Source organism: Hermetia illucens, chromosome 5 (genome assembly GCF_905115235.1).
Source record: "Hermetia illucens chromosome 5, iHerIll2.2.curated.20191125, whole genome shotgun sequence".
Lineage (NCBI taxonomy): Eukaryota > Metazoa > Arthropoda > Insecta > Diptera > Stratiomyidae > Hermetia > Hermetia illucens.
The window spans coordinates 93965633-93985688 of NC_051853.1; the positions used below are offsets into that span (position 1 = coordinate 93965633).

The 20056-nt window shown below is 38.8% G+C and overlaps 1 protein-coding gene across 1 annotated transcript in view; it reads right to left on the reverse strand.

Moving 5' to 3' along the window:
* Positions 1-438: 438 nt before the first annotated feature.
* The window catches only part of LOC119657818 (protein hedgehog), a 100777-nt gene continuing 81159 nt past the window's right edge, over positions 439-20056 (reverse strand). Inside the window, exon 3 of the mRNA XM_038064932.1 lies at positions 439-2436. Coding sequence (XP_037920860.1) covers positions 1796-2436 — 641 coding nt within the window. The 3' untranslated portion in view covers positions 439-1795. The remainder of the gene's footprint in view (positions 2437-20056) is intronic.

Consider the following 20056-nt stretch of genomic DNA (forward strand, 5'->3'; position numbering starts at 1 on the left):
CCGTCATTAGGTTCATGAGATCCACACATCGGTTATGGTCACGTGAAGTTTTTATAAAATGACACGTGATAGACTGAAGTATTCAAAAGACCCCTTCCTCCCTCACATTGCTGAACCTCGCTAGCATAGAGGCAAATGGTAAGCTTATATTTGCTAGTAGACATACACGGTCAATTTCGTCAACTGTTTTAAGTTTTGAGATTGCCGTGCCTCTTGGTCGTCTCCAGCCGCTAAGGATAATCTTTTGTCCGGCGACCAATGACTTTATATCTTTACAAATAGTATTCCAGGATTGTGTAACCCATAGTTAGGCCCTCTAAGCAGATTCATTAAACTATAGATGAAAAAACTTTTCCATCCTTCAAACCGGCGCTGGATTGTTGATAAACATTCCTTTATATTCATTTGTATGTGAAGAAAAACAGTAAATTTCTGGGACAAATTTTTTTAATAGTCGTTTCTTTTGATTTTTTTTCCATATTCAATTACACAATATTATAAATTATAACAAAACACTTAAAAAGTTATTATGGATTTATGCATAATGTGTCTTTTCCGCTTTCTTATCTAAAATATTTACAAGAAATGTCTTTCATGGAAAATGTAACTAATTTGTTCTTGCGTTCATGCATTGTCTTGCTTACGTCGACTCCTTTTGAAAAGTTATATTTTTCAAACTTTTCTAAATCTGGATCGAAAATGGCATAGGCATCGCATGAAATAATACATTATTTTTTGTTCGATGTAAAAACTAGATAAAATATACAAGTGTATATCTAACCACTAGGAATTTCATGATTAAGTTTAATTTTTACATAAAAATATATCACTTTCACTTATCAGTAATTTCGCTCCAAACTACAAACTCGCAACAAATATATTACGATTTTTCGCCAAAAATTTTAGAAAATGTTTTAAATATTGTCTACTCTCTAGTATATATAAATCGATGTATTTGAAATTATATATAAAATATATAAAAACAAAAGATAATACAGTAGAACATTTACAGTCTGAACTTTCCCATTTGGATGCGGAAAATTGTTTTATTATACACACCGCATTAGAGTTTTTTTTCGAATAAATATGAACAAATAAATTCTTGAGCCGAAACAATCTAAGAAACAGTCCATTCATAACTACAAAATAAATTAAGAATTTTTTACAAAAAATTTTTCAAATTTTTGACACTGGCCAACAAGGAATTAAACAACAAAATTTTTTTTCCATTTCAGTATTTTGTTATTTTTTGCAGTTTTCGTATAAATACATTAAATAAGTAATAATTATTTTAAATAATTTTCCTATTTAGTATCTAACTAGAGTTTAAAAGTAAACATTAAATTACATGTTCTCTTTTTGAAAAGAAATTTATTGTCTTTGTCCTACTTACTAACTAAACGACGCACGTCTCGATTTCATGACTCAAGTTCGCATTCAAAAGGATTCGACCATTACGCCAATCGCCTTGAATGCTAGATCGTTAATTTAGTGATTTAAACGTTCGCTTGAAAAAATATGGTGGATGTTCGGTGGAAATAAGCACATTGGGCTGAAAGTTACTTCCACTGAGCATTTAATACATTGTCATATATTGGTCTCTGCCCCGTTGAAATATAGAACCTTCGTGTTATCGAAGGACACCGAAATCCTTTAAGTAATTATTTGTAATTTTCCCGAAAATGTGGGGTCATAAATAGAGACAGCACGAAGCCACTCTTCCAAACAATGCGTGTTTATCGAACGAATTCAAAATTAACAAAAAATCGAGCAAACTACGTCCAATTAGTTGTCGCTAATGATAAATCCAGTCGCTGGGCAGAACATAGTCCTTCATTTTGTAGAGAGCGTTCGCGTACCAATGGACCCCACTTTGCCGCGATTCTTCTAGTGAATTGTCGCTGAACCAATCCTTAATGTAGTTCACGATTCGGAAGGGCACGAAGCCCCAATGGGCCAAAGACTGGCTATTTACAAGGGCATAGCACGAAGCTACCACCGAATCTACAACAATTGTACCCTCCCTCGTTAAAGGCGCATAGACGCCTCTCGATCTTGTCGTCGCAATGTGTCTCACTTTTCTAGGCACTAGTGTACTATTCATGTTAACTAGCACATAGTCGCCCTCTTCGATTTCCGCGGCGAAAATAAATTTCGAAAGCTCCTTGTCGGGGTTCCAAACCATGATCAGATGCGCTGGCGTCACACTAAGCACAGCGCCACCATCGGTCGTTATTCGCACAAAGTCGCGAACCTGTGCGTCGTTGCGGTCGAGAAACATGATAACTTCGCTGAACACTGCATTGCCGGTAGCAGTCATGCTCAACACCTTTTCGCCCAGCCTTAATTCATTCAGCCGGCGATGTATTCCAGTCGAGGTAAGAACCGTGCTGTTCGCCGTGAAGCATCCACTCAGATGCGATGTGTGGTGTGAATCTGAAAGAGGAAAGAAAGCTTTTAGTTTCGCCCGTCATAATGCTTCCTATCTAATTAAATAACTAGAAGTGAATATAAGTTTATTTGACGTTAATACACCTGAGTGGAAAATAGCAGGAACATATTACTAAGTATCTAATAATGAAGATTCCTTTTAATTGTTTAGAAAGTAGTAGTGTCATAAAATTTTTAGAAAAGAATTAATCAAGACAAGGGAAAATTACATTTAATAGAAATGGTTCAAACTATACAGAAGTACAGCATTCTACAAACGTCCTCAATGTTGCGGGGAGTGTTCTACGGATCTTTCCCACCAAATCACCATCAAACGCTACCTATATCTTTTAAGCAGGCAGTATAGTCAGAATCTAACTATTGAGAATTAATGCTTGTGTTAGGTAAAATCCGGAATCTGCCGAGATTGTGACAACTCGAAAATACGATGTCGCACCAATCCAATTTCGATCTAGACCTTGATGGGAGTTGGAGTTCTTCATCCAAGATCGTAGTGGTACGCTGGGAAGCAATGTAGTTAACATTGCGCTCGCTCATAGCTACTACCCTGATTTAGCTCAGATACTCATTTACAGATAAATCCGTTAATATTTCGCATCCAGTCAACGCAAATCCCTCTGCCCTTAGCGAATTCGAGCCGCGACTTTCCATACCCGTGCTCCAATCACTGAACTGGCCACTTTGATTTGATTCAGGTTCGCTATTCAGTCTACCCTCTGTCACCAGTGACATTTGACATTTGAGCAAAAGCTTAAATAAAATGTGCAGAAAAGAAGTATCCAAATTATGGGATGTATCGCAACCTCGCCTAGGTACCATCGTTGATGGTATCTGATAATGTACTTTACCTTCCTTCATAACTTCCTGAGAAATCTAAACTATTTCTCGAGTTTCTGAATTGTCAACTCTTTGTTAATGTTATTTTTTTTGTTATCCTAATACAAGATTCCTTGATGTTATTATACATCGAAAACAAATGTTGATAAAAGACTGAAACTAACAAATGACAAAAGCGAAGACATTTCATGATCTGCACTCATATAGCAACACAAACTGATCATTAATGCAGAATGGACCTTTGATACTATTCAAGTACGTACATTTTTAGGTATCGGTCAAAATGACAAGGAGGGATTTAGCGCTGTGACTATGTTGGCATCGATAATCTGAGTACCTTGTTTCATTTGATGTGATGGAACTGACACACTATATGTCGCGATAGTCATGGACAAACCCAGACAGGAGTGCTTGTAGTCTTCAATTCGACCCTGTTTGCTTTTTTTCCAGATCGAAAGCCCCTTGGTTGAGGCGTAAGACTCGCAAAAAAGCCAGCATGATATCGATGTGGCCAGGGCAGTATTCTTCTGTCAAAGTCTGATTCTTATCAATGAAGCTTACCAGATATTCGTTCATGCGTTCCGGAGCAATTTCAGCTACTATCTTCCCGCCAGAAGAGAGCAAATAATTACGCTTCCGATTATTACATATTTGGCAATTGTCTTTCGTCGAAATCTTATTGATCATCCAATTCTTGCGAAAGATCATTGTTTTCTAGATTTGAAATTCTAACTACTAAGGTGAAGTAGCAATTCGGTTCAACCTACTTTGGGACACTTGAATCCGTCAATGGAAGGAATGATTTCGTATAATATTTGTTTAAAGGGCTAGCGACTAACCATTTTGTTTATTTATTCAATTTAACGAACAACAAACAGAGAAAACTCCAATTAATTATTGTCCTCAGGACGAGGAGAAGGCAAAAAACTTATCCCACGTTTAAAACTATTTAAAGCAGAGAAGTTCAAAGGACCAAGCTGTTCTGCATTGTAATTTTGGCAAAGCCTAGAAATGGGGGAATGAAGGTAGACTTCGAGGATACGTTGAAAATGTCTGCGCTACATGTGTTATAAGACGCAGGACGGCAGGTGATGTCGTCAGCGGCGGAGCAGTCCATCAGACCAGAGGAAAGTTTAAAAAATGCACATAGTTCAGAAAGCGGAGGCGAGAGGAGTAGTCCACATGAGGGAAGCTTTTCTTAAAGAAAAGGGAACGGGTGAATTTACGTTGCACATTTTCAAGGGCAAGAATATCACAGTTACGGGAGGGAGACCAGATCACGGAGCAATACTCGAGGTATTCCTCCCGAGGGAATTGAAGAGAGCTAAGGAAGGTTGGATGGAGTCAAAATCAGAGGAGGAGCGAAGTATAAAACCTGACAATTTTACAGCTCGATTGATGACATCCAGGCAATGGGTGTCAAAGCGAAGCTTATTGTCGAAAGTGACTCCGAGGTCTTGAGTGGAATTTAAGCAGGATAAGGAATGCCCGTTAAGAGAGTAGGAGAAAGAAGTGGGTGAGGATTTTAGGGAGTAGCACATAGAATGACACTTTCTGACATTTAGCGCTAAACCATTAGTCGAGCGCCAACAAATCAGAGTGTCCAGGTTAGATTGAAGGCAAACGCAGTCCATAGGCGACAATATAGCGGAAAACAGCTTAAGGTCGTCTGCATAGAGCAAACAGGGACAAGTGAGGAAGGAAGGAAGGTCGTTAATAAAAAATAAAAATAACAAGAGACCCAGAACAGATCCAGAACGCCAGAGGAGGGGGTGAAGGAGCGAGAAGTACAGCCGTCAAAAGAGAGGCGGCAGGATCGGTTGGAAAGGTAAGAGGCAAGCCATAAAACAAGTGGTATGGGAACGTTTAGAGACGAGAGTTTGGATAGAAGTATCTTGCACATCTTGGCGTGAATAGACATTTGGCGAAAAAGTTGGTAAAGTCAAACAGGTTGGAGGTAGTGGACCTACATTTAATGAAGCCATGTTGCTCTTTCACTATGTGCTGGCCAAAGTGGGCGGACAACCAGTCGCTGACATATCTTTCAAGTTTTTTTGAACAGGAGGAGAGGAGAGAAATGGAACGGTAATTCTCGAGAAGCGTACGATCGCCACTTTTGTGTATGGGGATAATGAAAGCCTCTTTCCACAAACCGGGATGATTGGGTCGGGCGATGATGTACTGATTGTAGCTTCTGCTTTGCTCTCGCCCTGTGTTCAAATCCCGGTCACATTCATAGATATTTATGCGATTGTCTAAAGGGAACAAATGATAGCAAAAAGGCTCTTCCCCAATCACTTGCTGAAGAAGCATTTAGTTGAGGCGTTTTTAAAGTTAGTATGGTTTGGTAATTCATCATGAATAGACGGACACTGGACGAACATTTATAAATTGTTCAAATTTACAGTGAAAAATATAGTTCAATTCGAAAAATTGGTCTGGAATCACCTGCTCTTTATGAAGCTCACAATCGTCCATCAGAGCAACTAATTCGAGAAACTATGTTATAATTTCGCAATGTGGTCACTCTTAACTATAATATGCATCCTTTAAGGTGTCATATAATGCATACACCACAAGTGGGTGATGGTGCTGTGCGTAACATTGGTGATGATCCAAATGTGTTAATTCTATATCTTGTCAACAATTAAACTGTGTTCATCCCCATTATGGAAAGTTTTGCTTAAAGATCTCGGTTTACGTCCTTTCGGCATTCAACTTATCCACAAATTGAAGCCTCAGGATCATCCTTAGTTCCGTACATTTTGTGAATGAGCCGAGCGAAACATAGTTACTAATCCGCAATAAAATTTGCAAATTTTGTTCAATGAAAACAGTATTGCCGCATTTGAAACGACAGTCTTCCACAAGGCACTATTTATACACCTTAACATCCAGAAGTCGCCGCCGTTAGATGCGTTTTATGAGGTGATGTAACGGCCTCTAAAAAACAGTCTAAATTATTGTTTGTATCTCCATGAGTGCAGAAATTCTGACTTAACACTCTTGTCTTTAAATAAATGGACCCTTTTTGGCTGATATTCACCCAAAATTATTATTACATGAATACGCAAGATACCCTTGCTAAAATTCGAATCGCTGACTGCCAGAACCATCTCTATCATAGGTTATAGGTTGATAGATGAGCGGGTGGGTAAGGAACGACTAGATACTAGAAGTCAATTCTTATTGTTCTAAGGGTAAAATTAGTGAAAGCAATACACAAATAAAGAAAGCCACCACCATTAACCAAAGATGTAGACGCACTATGGTAGCTAGTCCGAGAAGAGTCTGGCAGAGTACTTGGCACTTTATCATTTTAACAAAACTTCAAGTGCTGATCTGCTAACTTTGGATCTTGATACTTGAAACTACCAAAATCTACGAACATATCGTTAGTAAAATGCGCGTGTAGAAATGACCTACTCCAAAATCCAATAAGTGCTACCAAACGAAAAGCTTAACACTCTCTTGAGCATTCGACAGGCACGTTTTTTTCTTTATATTTCTACGATCAACTTGAGGGGGCTTTTTGATAAATTTTTAAAATATAGTAATATTTGGAAACATATCGAAACGGAATATATTTTGAAGGTTATGATGTATAAGTACGTCATTGCGGCTTTTTCCAGTTCTTTTAGATGGGTGGATTTTGGGAATGTAACCTACTGCACAAAATGGTGCGTATAATTTAAAACTCCTTTATTTCCCAGCCCGTACTGAAAATAAAACGAAAGCACTTTTTGACCCCCTCGTTTGATGTAAGTATATTTTTGCATAAATGAAAAGCCCCTCCCCCTGAAACTCAATACAAAGTAGTGCCACTCTTCAGCAGCTTCCGAATAAACTTAGTAGTCAGTATCAAATTTTCATACCTTGAGATGTAGTAAATGAAAAATGTGATCTACTACTATTTGTTAATAATAGTAAGATTTCCACAACACTTCCCAGTATTACGTAACATTCTATTCTTTATGCTGCTAAGAAGAATTTTAGGGAGATTTTTGCGGGAAATTCTAAACTTTAGTGGAATTACATAACCTTTATACAAATTTGAATAAGATTTTGTAGAAATTTTATATGGGATCTTTCGGTTGGGTGGTTTCTTTGAGCTTGATCTTCCGTTCCCTTAATCCCTAATTTTGCAATCTATATCTGTTTGGAAAAGTACGAAGCAAGTCCAGGAAAAATACAATCAATTTGCGTAAACTTTGCAAGAATTTATTTAAAAAATAAATTACATGGATACATTTGTACAGATGCAAGTTATTTTCCAACATAGTCGTCATCTCGTTTGACGGAGGTGGTGAGCCGAGGCAGCAATTTTTTTTAACCCTACCTAGAATAACTCAACTGAAAACCTTTTCCAACTTCCCGGATAAGCTGAAGGGGCTAGATAAGGGTAATGGAACCACTCCCATTACCCCATTCTAAATAGGATGGAAAAGTGTCTTGTTGGCATTGAGGTCATAAGTTCGACGATTTTTCCCTAACATGAATTGAGGCTTTTTAAGCTAGCTCCGGGGGCTTTCTTTTCTAGATTGAATTTTTCAAAGGTCCACTTCTCTGCCACTAGACGGCAGTGATAGCGACTTCAATATCTTCTTTATTCCTTTGGAGAATCATCTGAAAATAACTAACTCCTTAAATCCATGCCTTGTATGCTGCCTATACTTAGAGAATGCTATTTTCTGAGAATTTTGAAATTACAGGAAGAATGTTAACCCTGAAAGGGGCTTCAAGTTCTTAAAAATGTCATAGCAAAAGTTTTCGAGGAAAATCATTTCTAATTTTGACACAACTCGTCTCAATGTATTTTTCGAGTACTTTTTGAGATCACTGCACAAATATGAAGGACTCTTATCAATACTCGTGTAATGAAAATGCAAAGAACGTCTGTTCTGTTCATTTAAGTTGTTAAAATCGATCTAGTCCGCAGGACATTTTGCTTCGTTGTATGTGTTTAACATCGGAAAATTAATTGCAACATGGCATCATTATAGACAACGGTATTCGCGAAATCGTTCAAATAAGCGTGAATAAAACCGGATTTGCCAAAAACTACGGAACTACTGACGCAATACACGCTGCGCGGTTACTCATGGAAAAAGACTGTGAGAAGCATCGCCCTCTTTACATTGCATTTCTGGATGTAGATAAAGCGTTTGATCGTGTGCCATACGAACTCATCTGGTATGCCTTATGATAGCACTTAGTGCCAGAAGAACTCGTGCGCTGGATTCAATTGCTCTACCACGATCCGAAAAGTAAAGTTCCGCTTCGTGTCTCTGTTGGTGTTCATCAAGGAAGCACCCTCCCACCACTCCTCTTTGTTCTTGTTATGGACACCGTCACACGGGATATCCAACGTCCAGCGCCCTATACACTGCTTTATGCAGATTATGTTTTCCTAGCATCTGATAGCAAAAATGGTCTCGAGCAACTTGTCTAAAAATGGCATGATCGCCTCATGCAACACGGTCTCAGATCGAATCTAAACAAAACTGAATTTTTGACGACCGATCCCCATGAAACAGGCACAATCACTGTCAGCGACAGCGATCTGCCCAGAGCCCCTGAGCGATTTAAATATTTCGCGTCAATGCTATCAGCCAATGGAGAACTGCGTTATGAAATTGCTTCACGTATTAACGCCGTCTGGAAGAAGCGACTTTTCACAGCTGATATTCTTTGTGATCGACGTATCAACGAACGTCTCAAATCGAAAATTTACCGCAATGTCGTCCGTCTTGTCGCCCTCTATGGTTCTGAATGATGGTCAACTATAAAAGACAATGAACCGCGTCTTGCGGTAATGGAGACGAAGATGTTGAGTTGGACCAATGGCGTGACACGTTTTGATCACATCCGAAATGAGGATATCCGCGATCGTTATGGGGTTGCACCGATCGTGGAAAAATTACGAGGGAGAAGTCTTCGATGGTATGGTCACGCAATTCGCTAACGAGAATTCACTTGCCAAGATTGATCTGAACATCGAAGTCGATGGTAAACGACCAAAAGGCAGACCGAAATAATGGTGGCTTGATACGCTGGATAGGGATTTAAAGGCCTCGAGATTGCACCCAGATCAGGCATTCATTAGAACCAAATGGCGAAACCGATCATGACGATCTGACCGCACTTGTGAACGCGACAAAGGCTGAAGAAAAAGAAGATCATTATAGAAATGATATATTCAACGGCGGATCTAAGGCGTCCTCGGATGATCCAAAAAATTCAAAAAGTTATATCTAATGGCAGAACAAAATTAGTCATTGCAGCAGATATTACCTCTTGTCCGTTTAATAACTGATTTTAGGAATTTAATGTGCTCAGAAATTTACCTACCTAGCTTTAAACTATGCCTAGCGATGGGGTGAAGCCAATTGATGATATAACCGTGGCAGCCACGGACGAACCTAAAAACGTTGAGACAGAGAAAAAGGAAAAGGAAAGTCCAATGGAACCCTATCCCATGGTGCAACTGGGGATTAAAGGTATAAAAGAATGCCAAATGATTTTATAAGGCTAACATTTTAACTTTTAGAAGCACTTAAGAATTTAGTAAACTTAAAGGTACCCAGGATGAAATTGCTGTCTCGAAGCATCTAGAACAACATACATGACATCAACTTTTCGATTACAAGATTATTAGAAATGCACGGAGGCAACCCTCAGCTAAACTTTTCACAATTTTTTCTAAATATTGACCAAAGAAAATCGTGTGAACATGAATATCGCTCCACCCATTCAAATGCCAAGTGCGTCATTCCATAATACATCATTCACCTCATCTAGATTCTCCAGAAATATGACTACCAGAAAAAAACAAACAAACGCAATAAAAAGCACGTTTATTAATTCTTTGTGTTAACCACTTACTACCATGCCATCATTACGCTTACACCTTTCCTGTTTACTCTCCTTAGCCATAAAATATTGCTTAAAACGCTGCTAATGGCTGACAACAACCGACAAGATCTTTAGAATAATCACCTATGAGTAATTATAGTAAGCTAGTAAATGGGTTCACCTCTGTACGAGCAACGTACGCCTTTGGTTGGTCGCCGAGTTCGGCTAATGGATACCAACGGGCTGGCAGTAGTCTGGTCACGTAGTCTTCATTTCAAACATTTCAAACGAGAGCCTCTTCTTCAGAAGCTCCATTTTACGATACCATATAAATAAAATCTTAACGAAAAAGCAAATGGACCCGATTGCTTTGCAATGATGTACTATCCATGGCGTAACCATAATTTTAATTTCTTAAATGCACTGGGGATGCAGCATTTTATATACTCCTGCATCGGTTTCCAATTCTTTGGCATTTCTTGGAGATTTCAAGAAGGCACTGGCTGGATCAAGATGAACATAATCACAAGCCATACGGGCTGGGACTGGTGCGCTCTTGCAGGGGGCGAAGAGAAAAAGAGGCGACCAAATATTTTTTACGATTATTTTTATCTTATTGCATGTATTTAAAAAAGTTACCTCCAAAGGTTGTCGGAGTCATTAATTTCCAGATAAGATCTTCCTTCTTCGGATGGGTCTTATTCGTTTCTTTGCTGAGCGGCTCTGTGTGCCGATCTCAAGCGTCGGCTCAAGCAGCAGCAGCAACACCAACTCGACAGCAAAAGGAACGGCGGCAACAATACCGGCACCCGGGTATCAATGCTGGGTACCGGTATCGATATCAGCATGAACATAGGTCCATGCACGATGAGGTATCATCAAAAGTCTGGAGATATGGATGTGGTCTGTCTTTCAGTGGGTGATAGTTGGGTATTTGCGAACTGTACGCTTTCTCCTATCAAGTGCGAAAGTTTGATAATATTACCTTCCTCACTGCACGTTAGCGGTACTAAATTAGAAATTGATGGACCGATTGCCTCACAATCACATGTCACATCATTCAAACTCAGTAAAATGTTATTCACGCTCTACCGCTCTTGAGAAGTTATCTTCAGTATAGTATACTCAGTGGTAGCAAAGGAAAGTAAAGCCTTTTTGCAGTGAAAACAAGTCCAACATTCTATCCGGACAAGTCATCGATAATGTCCAAATGAAATTGTAGATTTTCTCCTTTTCATTCCTCTTTTCTTAACAGCTCCTTGTATTTGAACAAGTGCTCAGGAGGAGATGGAATTGATATGAGCGGAGACAGTTTTGAGTCAGGAGCCACCACAGCTTGCCGTCCGAAGTATTTCTTTAAAAATGGGGGTACACTGTGCCGTAAAGGGGCAAGTTAGATGCTTCAGGTCTCTTGGTTCTTTCATACATATAATAACTTAATAAGGACAACTTCAGGGCATGTACCTAGGCAGAAATACTATTAGTCATTACTCGTAAGGGGCTTCTAAAGGGCCACCTCTAACTGGAACTTTATTGTAATTTAAGATAAATAAAATTATTTGTTCTTAAAAAGTACCTTCTAAAATCCTCATCAGTACTGTACCGAAATGGTAAATATCCAAAATTCGACCCTTTTATAACTACAGGACCAGATTCAGAAGCAACAAATGTTTCATTGGATAATATATCTCTACTAGAAAAAGAAACGACGGCAGATTCCTTCTCGGATGAAGTGATGGCAGTTGCGTCTGATATCGAATTGGTGGACCCCAGCCTAAAACGTATTTAATGTTTGGAGTTTTTTATTAAGGCAGGCCCAAACAGTTCGGAAGCTGAGTAGTTAGACCACAAGGCTATCGTACGGAAGGTCGCAGTTCAAATCTTACTAGTGGTACTGGGATTTGTATCGTGATATGACCTCGGATACCAGTCGACTCAGCTGTGAAGAGAGTACCTGAACCAAATCAGGGTAATAATCTCGTCCGAGCGCAATCCTGACCACATTGCCTCCTATAGGGTACTATAATCCTGTAGTGTACGGTGACGGTCTTGAATGAAGTGCTCTAACACGCTTCAAGGCCTTGATCCAATTGGATTGTTGCGTCAACAATTATTCTTATTATTTCCGAGTTGTCACAAACTCGGTAGATGCCACATTTTACCTAATACTAGCACTAAGTACCAAGCATTTAGGCTCGGACGATCCTACCTACTTAAAAACTAAAGGGGCACTGGTTGTGGCGGCCGTTGGTAGGTTAATGCGAGAATCTGTCGAGAACTCCCCGCAACATCGAGTACGTATGCAGAATGGTGCACTTTTGCATGGTTTCAACCAGATGTGCGAAAGTCCCAGGACATCAAGGGAACCGGTTAGGGATTTAGGGACAATGCCTGTTGCCGACAATAATATGGGAACTACAACCACCCGCTATAGGTAAGCAGTTAATGCGCTATGCCCTAGATGGGAGCTTTTCGCAAACATGTAGACAACAAATTAAGTTGTTATTCATTCCCCAAAGTACAGTCAACCCATCCATACCAATAAGGCCACATAGAAAGGTCTACCATTTATATCTCTCCACCAACACCCTTAACAACATTGTGATTTACTAGGGACTCCAAACCCTGTAAAGAGCTATGGCACTCAAAAGCATTCGAGTTGACAGCTGTCTACCTTACGTCCACCACCAAAATTGATATGAAATGGGAATAGACTACAAGTAAGAAAACAGGATCAGACGAGTATAAGGAAAACACCTTCAAAACTGGAAATCAATTCGCGAAAATTCAGATAACGAGATGAGCACCTGAAGATGAAAAAGATACTGCATAGTTCAATTGCCTGCGTATTGGATTATGACTTGTTTACAGTTAATCCAAACAAGCCGAATACAGAACGTAATACTGTTTACATCCAGTTCCACTTTCGCCAAATAAAATACGACCTTTAGAATTAAACACCAGAATTTCATAAGCGCACCAAGAAAAAACCTCACAAGGGCCTTACCAATAGCTGAAGCAAAAGAAGTAACCGTCGTTAAGTTTGCCTTCTTCATTCGTTAGATTCACGGCTACACATAGGCGGTAGAAGTCTGTTCTTTTCGGAGTTATGATGCCTATGCTGATGCAAACCACAACTGAACTAGGCCTAAGACATGTGACTACTTTTAGAAGGTAGGAATCACGGTTCAACGAGTGCTTCGTTTTAACCGCATTTAGGCGCTTGCAGGACTAAAGCAATCCAACTTCGTCACTCTTTTAGTTTGACAAGTTTTTCGCTTGTCGCTAACAATAGGCATTTGGATGACCATTTTGGCCAACCCCATCCAATCAAAATTTTGTTTTGTTTGATTGAAATAGTTCTTTCCTTGTAGTTGGTAATAGACAACTGGATGACCATTTACACAATCCCTAAAATGAACCAACCTTTCATGGTTTCATAGTTTTTTTTTCAAATTATAAAAAATAAATAATTAAAAAAAAAATGTCGTCACCTAAACGTCTACGTTTGCAAAAGAATTACGCTAGTATGCGGTGATAGCGGTACATGGACTAGTAGGATACAATAATGAATGCATGAATAGACATCAACATTGAGGGGACGACCGCAAGTTCTTTATGTATTAGAAATAAACCATAAACAAAGCAAAGCATCATTAGCAAGATTGGTAAAATTAGATTTGAAATTGTGGAACCAAACTGAACTAATACTAAGCTTATATTCTACAAATTCTAGACACCTAAGTTTGCGAAATACATTGTCTGGTCTCAATAAGTATTGGGGGCACGATTTTCACTTATTGGGGCTTGTCATATGTCCTTATGAGCCCAATGTTCAATTGTCTTGTTGTTGCTAGACCGATATCCTCCTCGCTATTAATCGGAGAACACGAACTGTAGCCTGTGTCCTAGACCTAAGGAAAGCTTTCGTCTCCGTATGGTAATAGGAACTCGCCCTAAGCATTCCGAGATCCTCAATTCTTAGCTTTCTAGACGGGCGGAAATCCACAGTCAATATCCAACAACATCTTTCCCCTTCCTATACTTGCCCAGCCAGCATCTCTCAGGGTTCAATCCTTTCTGCAACCCTTTCTCGCTGATATGCTCAAACTAACTCCACAACAGTGTCCTATCCGAATACTTCAATACGCGGATGACTTCATCCTTTATACTTTCAACGAAGATATTTCCCGGGGTGAAGTTCGTCTGATTCCTTATTCAGATGAGCTTTACATATATTTCGACCTTTGGAAACTTTTCTTAAATTTCGGGAAATGTGAAATCATCGTATCCCATAGAAACATGAGAATGACGCCGAAAATTTGGAATGACATCAGGACTTTGTCACTCAAAACCCACGACGATCCTAACTCCCCAGTGAAAGAAGTCACATACCCTGAAGTGACAATGAACGGTGATCTTTCCCACCCCCTCACATAGCGAAGGCACTAAACCGTGCAAGCAAATTAAGTTGTTTTGGTATAAGTAGCTGATCCGACCAGTTTCGGGTTTATTTTTTGGTCCGATAGCCCCATCCCAAATTGAACAACTTCGCCTTAAGGCGCGCAGAATCCTTCGCCATTGCACCAACATTTTCAGAAATGAAGACCGCTTTAAATACATCTCCAACCTGATGCTTTATGAGTTCTGCCAAACCACACATATTGACCCGTCCTTGCCGGTTATGCCCTCAACTTCCTGGCCAAATGTGAATCCCATCCAAATCCTCTCGATTCTAAGGCCATGCAGATCGAGATCGTTGAAGATCATTTTCTTCGGGCTCATCTGTTTCTCCAGTTCCTCCAGTTCCCTCCAATCATAAAACCGAGATGAAGCTGGAGGACATCGAATACAGAAAAATCCGTGATGATTCAAAAATTGTTCGAAGTTTTCAATATTCGTTTTACGTTACTAAAAAAAGCCCCAAATGCCGTCAGGAAATATTCGCTTTGAACTTTATTTCGACTCATTTTCTCCAGATTGATCCATTTGGCTGAGAGCCATGACTTGACGGAGAGAGCTAGCAAATGTTATCAGCTTAACCCAGCTCTTCTTATACACTGCATGATACAAATGGTATACGAATCACGTTTGTGAACAACATGTACATATGTGGATTTCTAAAACTTCATTTTGAAGGATCCCTGTTGGCCAAAGTTGCAAAGTTTAAAATTGAAAACAAATGAAAATGGTACTTAAAAACAATTTTGTACGCTTCAGGAAATTCTTGAACAACACTGACCAAATATGCTTATATATCGCATATATTTTCACAAAATCCTGTTGCTTTTCCGCCAACAACAGCAGCAAATGCAATATAACAAACGCCTCGAAATGTAGTCGATTTGTTCGGCTCTGTACCTCTACAGGCACCTCTGCTCCTCTTCAGGCACCTCTTTCGGAAAGAATCGTGTCTTTTTGGGGATTGTCTTCGAAAGCATAAATATCTCGCGTGTTCTATGTACGTAAAGATTTTTTTCTTTGCTTTATGCTCGTAGCTTTTATTTTTTCTCAATGAAAAAAAACTTGGAATCCATAGCTCGATGGACTTGGATGCGTTGGTTGGTTACCATCTCGTACTTCATTGTTACCCATATAGGTATAACCTCCTTGCGAGCCGGAGTCTTGTTTTAAAGGCCACTCGATAGATACTAATCTTAGTTGGTTCGTTCAAGTTTTTTAGATTTCCTTTTTCAAGAAGAAAACGAAGAAGACAAATCGATTGTTGTTCAATATAAGCATGAGCATTGAAAGATCTTTTTTTATCGCATTCATTTAATATTGTTGGTGGCCTATATACTGCTAGAACGGAAATTCTGATGTGTAGATATAGAGAGATGCTCTATTCCTCGGATTTTAATATATGTATATAACTTGATGTCTCGTTTGTGTCGACAACAATTGCCATTAGATAGAGTCGACCTACTTAAGTTTCCGGAACAGATTACGGATTCGTTGGAGCTTAAACTTGGCTCCGCAAAAAAATTTCGCGTATTCATTGAATCTTTTCAACGTACAAAAAAATGCAAACACTCGTATGTGCCTTACACACAGGTTTAGACATAACTTCAGAATTTCCCTAAAATGCCTTTCTCCGAACCATAATTTCATCCATGCATAAGTAAAATAAGAAAAATATGCAATTATCAAGTTTTGTAAACATATAACCCAAAACTTATCCAGTCAGGTATACATCACCAACCTACTCCTTACAGGTTAACCATCATTCGGTCACTTCATACGAATCCACTAGGATTATCTTCTGGATTGGCTTGAGTTGTATACGTTGCTGAAGAGGGCTTATTGGGAAAATACTTGTTGGCATCCCGACCATAATGCCAAGCATATTTTGATATTATCTCCTTGACTTGACTTGAATATAAGACCGGATAAGAAGAAGGAAAAAGATAGAAATGTCTAGAATTAAATTCCCTTAGCTATAAGAGATGCAAGCAAAACCATAATCCTAAAAGGATCAATATATGAGAGACAACGACCTTTTTCACGTTTACGTTCGTGTAGCTGGCAAAAGGCAAAAAAGCAATTATTTTGTGAAAGGACTAAATCGCACGAAGGTCTTAGTGAACAGGTGAAGGAGAAAATTTGAGAATGTACTTATCTTTGAGTTGCTATCGTTTACTTGTTGAAAAGACCTGGAATGCAATGGAACATCTAATTTGGCAAATTAGATTAGTTGCCGTAAACCGTGCCTTTTGATCGAAATTTGAGATAAAACTGGAAACAGATTTGAGTGCACGTTGCAGAGGATGACCCGGCTGCGGGGAACATCAGCTCATGATCTTACATGATAAATATCTTTGATATGATATCACCGATAGCACAATATTGCTACTGTGGGTACCCATATTATATGTGTTATCGAATTTCAACGCTCCTGTTCTGTATCGCAGCAAAAGTGGCTCCATAGGTTTGTAGAGAAGAAGTGACACAGGTAATAAGTAAAAGGTACAAATTTTTTTGTCTTATCTTAAAACGAACATTAATCATGATTTCTATCAACCAATACAATATTTAACCACAGTTTTATGAATACAAAATTCATCACATTTATTGAGTCGTTATTATATTCGGATTATCACGTTTAATGAATAGTTGACAGTGAACTTCCTTGAATAGAATACAGGCGGTTAATCAATCTCTTCTCTTTTAATATTAGCTTCATTTGCTGAATGAATTGCATTTTAAATCGCTAACCTCCAATGTTTTTTGTCATACTTAGTTCAAAATTAGAAATAGTCCTTGATATATGTATTTTCAAACACCAACTCCACCGTTTATATGAGTTCACTTTATATGACAATGGCGTCATACATGTCTTAGCGTGCGATAAATTCACGGGAAATACACACTTTTGACCTTCTATAACTTTGTTAATAATAATTAATCTTTTTAAACCCCCCAGAATTGTGTATTATATTATTATTTATGACTGTACCGAAGTATGTACTTCTAGGATGAACGTAAGGAGAGCTTTTAGGGAAAAAGTTTAAAATATGGTAATATAATATTATTGACTTTATTTTAGCAAATATCGAATGGGAATGAGATTTTTTGGCTGAAAACGAGACATGTTATACTTTTCGAGTCACACTTCCCCATGTTTCACCCAGTATCAGAAATAAGTTCAGTTTCTGAAAGTACTAATTGAGGTCTTTCATTTCATATCCCACATAACCATATTGCGTAGAAAAATTGGACTCCCCTCCTTTGCATGCATGGGGAGCCCCCGCCCCTTAAACTCAGTGTAAAATTATGCCACTCGCAGTATGTAAAGGGATTCATCAACCACACCAGATTTGATGACAATAGCTTCAGCCACTTCCAAATAATCGGATGTGACAGATAGACAGATATTGAATCGATGCATGATGCCTATATTGGAGGACCCAAACCACCGAAGAGGCCGTTGCTAGCCAGAGTGCGTTCATCTTATAGGAGAAAATTATCTTCAACATATCGTCTGAGCGCTTTCTGAACAACATTAGACGAAGCAGCTTTCGTAGTCGCGGAAATGGTGCCTATCGACATTTTGGTAGAGGATATGCGAAAGTTATACAAATAGCAAACATGCAGCGACCATAATGCCGCAGAAGAATAGCGGGAAGAAAGAACACAATCAGGGTGTGGCAAGAACGTTGGGATAATACCCACAAGAGGAGGTGGACGCTCAGGCTAATTCCAAATATTCAGCTTGGGATTATGCGCAGCCACAAAAATGTCTACTCTCAATTGACATAGTTTCTGACTGGTCATGGTGGATACCGTAAGTTTCTACATCGTTTTGAACATGACGATTCTCCCTTCTGTCCTGAATGTCAAATTGAATACGAGGGTAGGGTTTTAACCTGCACCACGATGTGACGTCTCTAGATAGTTCCGCGGAGAATAGCGAATGGGAAGAGGTGTAAAGTCTCACACTGTGGCTTTCGATGCTTTCAACCTCTATAAAAAAACAAAAGAAACATTGAATCGATTCTAATCAGGTTTTGTTTCACATAAACCATTCAAAATACTGTGAGGTTAGTCTGGAGCGAACTAAGGGAACTTCAAGCGAAAGACTGCTTCGGAGTACCGGTCAAGCGTCGGTAGACGTGATGAGAAAGCGGAAGTGGTACTGGATGGGTCACTCTTCATGAAAGGGTGTCAAATCTGTTGCCTATATCCTATATCCTATAATTTAACTGATTTCCTTTACCCCAGCTTCTTAGCTCTTCCATTTGCTGCCCAAATTCACAATACCTTTTTTTGAAGTTTTCGCCTAAAAAAAGGCTACCTTACCAAAAACGGTCTACTGTTTGCTAAAACTCTGCGCTGTCGGTTTCCAATTTATTTATATTTATCTAAAAAATTTAGCTTTTCATAAAAGTTATTTATTTGCACTTTATTTCAGTTGCTATTATTGGTATGCTATGTTTTGCTGAAACTATTAGCAACTAGATGGATTAAGTGAGCAAATCGATTCGACTTGCTCACCTAATTCACCATCAGCTGCTAGGCTAGAAATAGATTGTTAGGAACAGCTGAAGGTCACTACAGCTAAGTGAAGAGATTTGCACCTGGCAGAATTAGCCCCAGTGTGTATTACACAACATGCGTGGCCCATATGTAAACGGGACCAGAGGAGGAGTAATTTGACCGTGAATGCGGATGGAATTTTTTGATGATATAGTGACTTTTTAACATCAATTTGGATCAATATTAATCAGAAAGTAAATTCAATATATCTTCTTATTTCAGTCTAAAAACAGGCGAATAACTGCCAACATTTGGAACTTGTATTCGTTTAGCTCGACTTGATAATCAGGTGCAATTTGCTCTTCTCAATGGTCCGGGGAAACCTTTTTGATAACTTATGTAATTGGTGGATATGACGCAGCTCCTCAGGGGGTAGCACCTATTGAGTTTCTCGTCAGTGAAGAGAAGCGCCAGTTAAAGTACTTTTCACTGAATCTCTTACTATAAATGAAACAAATTGAAAACAGAAAGTACGGTACCTTAGGTCGAAAAGCTGCTGTACATTTCTTATGTAGGAATAAGCGAGTGCATGACGATTCCACATATGCATAGCTCATTAAGAATATGAAACTATGCACTTTCAATTGATATTCTACACATTCTACAAAAAGTATATTAGAATGCAGTAAATTTACGCGATCCTACTATCCTACCGTAACTTTGTTAACTATAATAGGATTTCCACTAAACTTTTCAGTTTCATATTTCATATTATCATCAACATCGCCAACCAAAGCGAGGTTCGAAGTAATTTTCTAAAATATATTAATATTCTTTATTTTAAGCCGTTATCGTAGTGGAGAGTATTTTGAGGGCTAGTTGTTATAAATAGATGAATAGTTTTTGATTATGGGTCCTTGAGAGTAATGTCAAAACT